Source organism: Montipora capricornis, chromosome 7, assembly GCF_036669925.1.
Source record: "Montipora capricornis isolate CH-2021 chromosome 7, ASM3666992v2, whole genome shotgun sequence".
Classification (NCBI taxonomy): domain Eukaryota; kingdom Metazoa; phylum Cnidaria; class Anthozoa; order Scleractinia; family Acroporidae; genus Montipora; species Montipora capricornis.
The window spans coordinates 24,694,902-24,697,818 of NC_090889.1; the positions used below are offsets into that span (position 1 = coordinate 24,694,902).

Sequence of the window (2,917 nt, forward strand, 5' to 3'; positions counted from 1 at the left end):
TTGTCATAGGTTATCACGGATGAACGAAGTTTACGTGCTAAATTTAGCACCGCAAATAATTTCATTTCACCGGAAAACACAAACATCGCACACCGTAGGGTTTGAGATCTCCGCAACACCGCAAATTGAGATTTTATTCACCGCACCACCGCATTAAAAATACATCAACACCGCAAATTCCCATGTCCCCCTCAAAGAACTATTCTCTTCTGGCTCAGTTAATGTCCGTATCTCCCCGTGCTTCGTACCTGTAAGTATTCACCAAGACTCAAGTTGCCTCCAGACAAAAAAGAGTTGAACTTTTGGTTTTCGAACAGATCAAGAATTAAGAGATTACCTGTACTTGTTGCAATGAGCACACGTGATATTCACGTCAAGAACACATTTATATATCCCTTCTTATTTCTGTATTTCTTGGCCCGTGAGAACCAAACAGAACTAAGGAATCCATTAATCGTACAACGAACTATAGATTTAATTTTGATTTTATTCGATCTGAAATTAAAACCATACAATTTACGATAAAATAAAAGAAAAGATCACGCAAAATACTCTCACTCTCAAACGAGGGTTCTTGGTCTGTCTGAATGGTCCATGAGGAACTTGACTTGACGATCGTCCAAGCAACATGTCGTTTGGGCATAAGTATGACCCATCGTCCGGTTCATTCGGTATTCCGCCAATGGGGCGCTGATTGAAAAGGTTAGCGATCTCTAGCAAACGGTGTCAAAACATGATCACCAACTGCCTTCTTAAGAGCAATCTTGCAGCTCTTGACTAACGATTCGGCACACCCACTGTGGTGCGGAGCTGCCGGGGTAATAAACTACCACTTCATCCCCTTTTCTGAAGAGAACTCGCGTAGCTTCTCTTTGTTCCAGCCTCTGATCATTTCGCGTAGTTGACGCTAGGCTCCAACAAATTGGGACCCATTGTCACTAATCATAAGGGCCAGTACCCCTCTCAAAGCGAAGAATCGTCGCAACACTTGAATAAATTCCATTGTCGAGCAATCAACAGCCAGCTCTAAGTTAACTGCACGGGTATTCAAACACGTGAATAAAACGCCATAGTGTTTGGCTGCCTTGTTGCGGCCAATCTTGACTTGTGGTGGGCCAAAGTATTCACAGGAGGTATAATGGAAAGGCAAGGTGAAAGGCGCTAGACAACATGGTGGCAGGTCGGCCATAACTAGAGATTGAGCCTTTGCACTCATCTCTCGACAAAAAACGCATATGAACTTGACCAACTTGGCAATGTCGTGTGCTCCTACTATCCAGTACTTTGTTCTGGTCTTTGCTGCTGTGGTTGCTACGATAAGACGCGAAACCCAATGCTCTTTCGGAAGTAGACAAGGACGTTTGGTTTCGTAGGAGACGAGAGCTTTGTCAACACCGCCTCCAACTCTGATGATACCGTCTGCATCTCTGTACATACTGAACTTCTGAAAATCTCCTTTGCCGATTCGACTGTTAGGGCCTTTCTGGCATTCTTGTACCCAGTGTTTTTCAGCTTCTTATAATTCTTGAGGTGAGAGGAGATCCTCTTTAATATCTGAAGCCCTTTCTTCTGATTCTTCATGGTTTTGTTTCTTCTGAGGTTCCACACAAATCGCAACACCTACGCAGTTACTCTGAGCAGTTTTCTCCAGTTTGAGAATCTTGTGCAATCGATGGGTTGCTGTAATTTCCTTTGCACGCAAACGGCTTGAACCTTCACGCTCTCTCTTTCTACTTCAGTTTTTTCGGGACATGATGAATCTTTCGGCCACTCTTGCTCATGGAGACGTAGGAATTCAGGTCCACGCTGCCACCTGTCAGCCAAGCACTCAACATCAATTCCACGGGAAACTTCGAACGCCACGTTAAGCTCCCCAGGGACATGTCTCCACTGGGCGGGGTCCGAGTCGTGTTGAATTTCTCTAACTCTAATTGAGACGAATGGCTTGAAGCGTTTTGCTTCACTGCATATCCACGCTAATACAATCTTGCTGTGCAGCAAGAAGACTGTCTGCTCAAAGTTCAGGGGGGTTTCTTCCTTTATGGACTTGTGCAACCGAGAGGCCAACACTGAGCCTTGGAGTTCAAGACGGGGAATAGTAGTAGTAGGCCTCCGCCGGTGACCATGGATGATGATGTGCCCTATTTGGATGCCGCGATAGGTCCACGGCTGGAACAGCTTCAGCTGTGACTGGTGAGGCCAATCCAGGAGCGACAAACTCTGCCAAAGTGGATGCAGGTATGAGTGGTCGCTGGGTTGTTTCCAGGTGTGCGCGACGGGGAATAGTCAATCCCTTTATGGGTGCAACTCTTGACTTTGCTGCAATCAGACGCACGTCAAATTCTCCACTTCTCAGCTGCCATCTTGCGTACGCACAGGTACCAAATGCATCTTCTGAGGCATTGGCAAAGATACAGAGTGCAGGTGCTCCAGTGGCCTCAGCATCGGTGTTGTCCAGACGTTGTCGCACCAAAGACTACCCATCGAAGCGGCGAATGACGCGCTATCATGCCTCCAACCTCTCTTGCTTCACCAGTATGAAGCTTCACTTGATCAACTCCAATAAGCACGTCTGCTGTTTCAGACCCCTGACGGAGTTGTCCTTTACAGAGTCCAAATAATCTTGCTATGTCGTCGACTTTTAGTTCGGAGATTTCCTCGGTCTTTTCATTGCAGTCTTTCCATTTTCCACCGATAAAACCACAACTTTGAAAAAGCGACATCTTTCGAACCAACAGCAGTGTCATGCACGATGCTGCTGCCTTCATTTTGCAGCAAAAATGTAAAATGTAAAATCTAAAATTATGAATCATCAGTATCACTCAATCACAGATGCGCTCGGGAACATCAATACTAGTAACTATTACGAGGATAAAAGATTTACTCTGGTACGTCTACCAAATTTGTATTTTATTTT

The 2,917-nt window shown here is 45.3% G+C and overlaps 1 protein-coding gene across 1 annotated transcript; it reads right to left on the reverse strand.

Annotated features, from left to right (window-relative positions):
* Positions 1–907: 907 nt before the first annotated feature.
* On the reverse strand, positions 908–1,435 carry LOC138055798 (uncharacterized). The gene has a single exon (XM_068901670.1). It carries the CDS (start codon positions 1,433–1,435, stop codon positions 908–910), a length of 528 nt encoding a protein of 175 aa, XP_068757771.1.
* Positions 1,436–2,917: the final 1,482 nt, after the last annotated feature.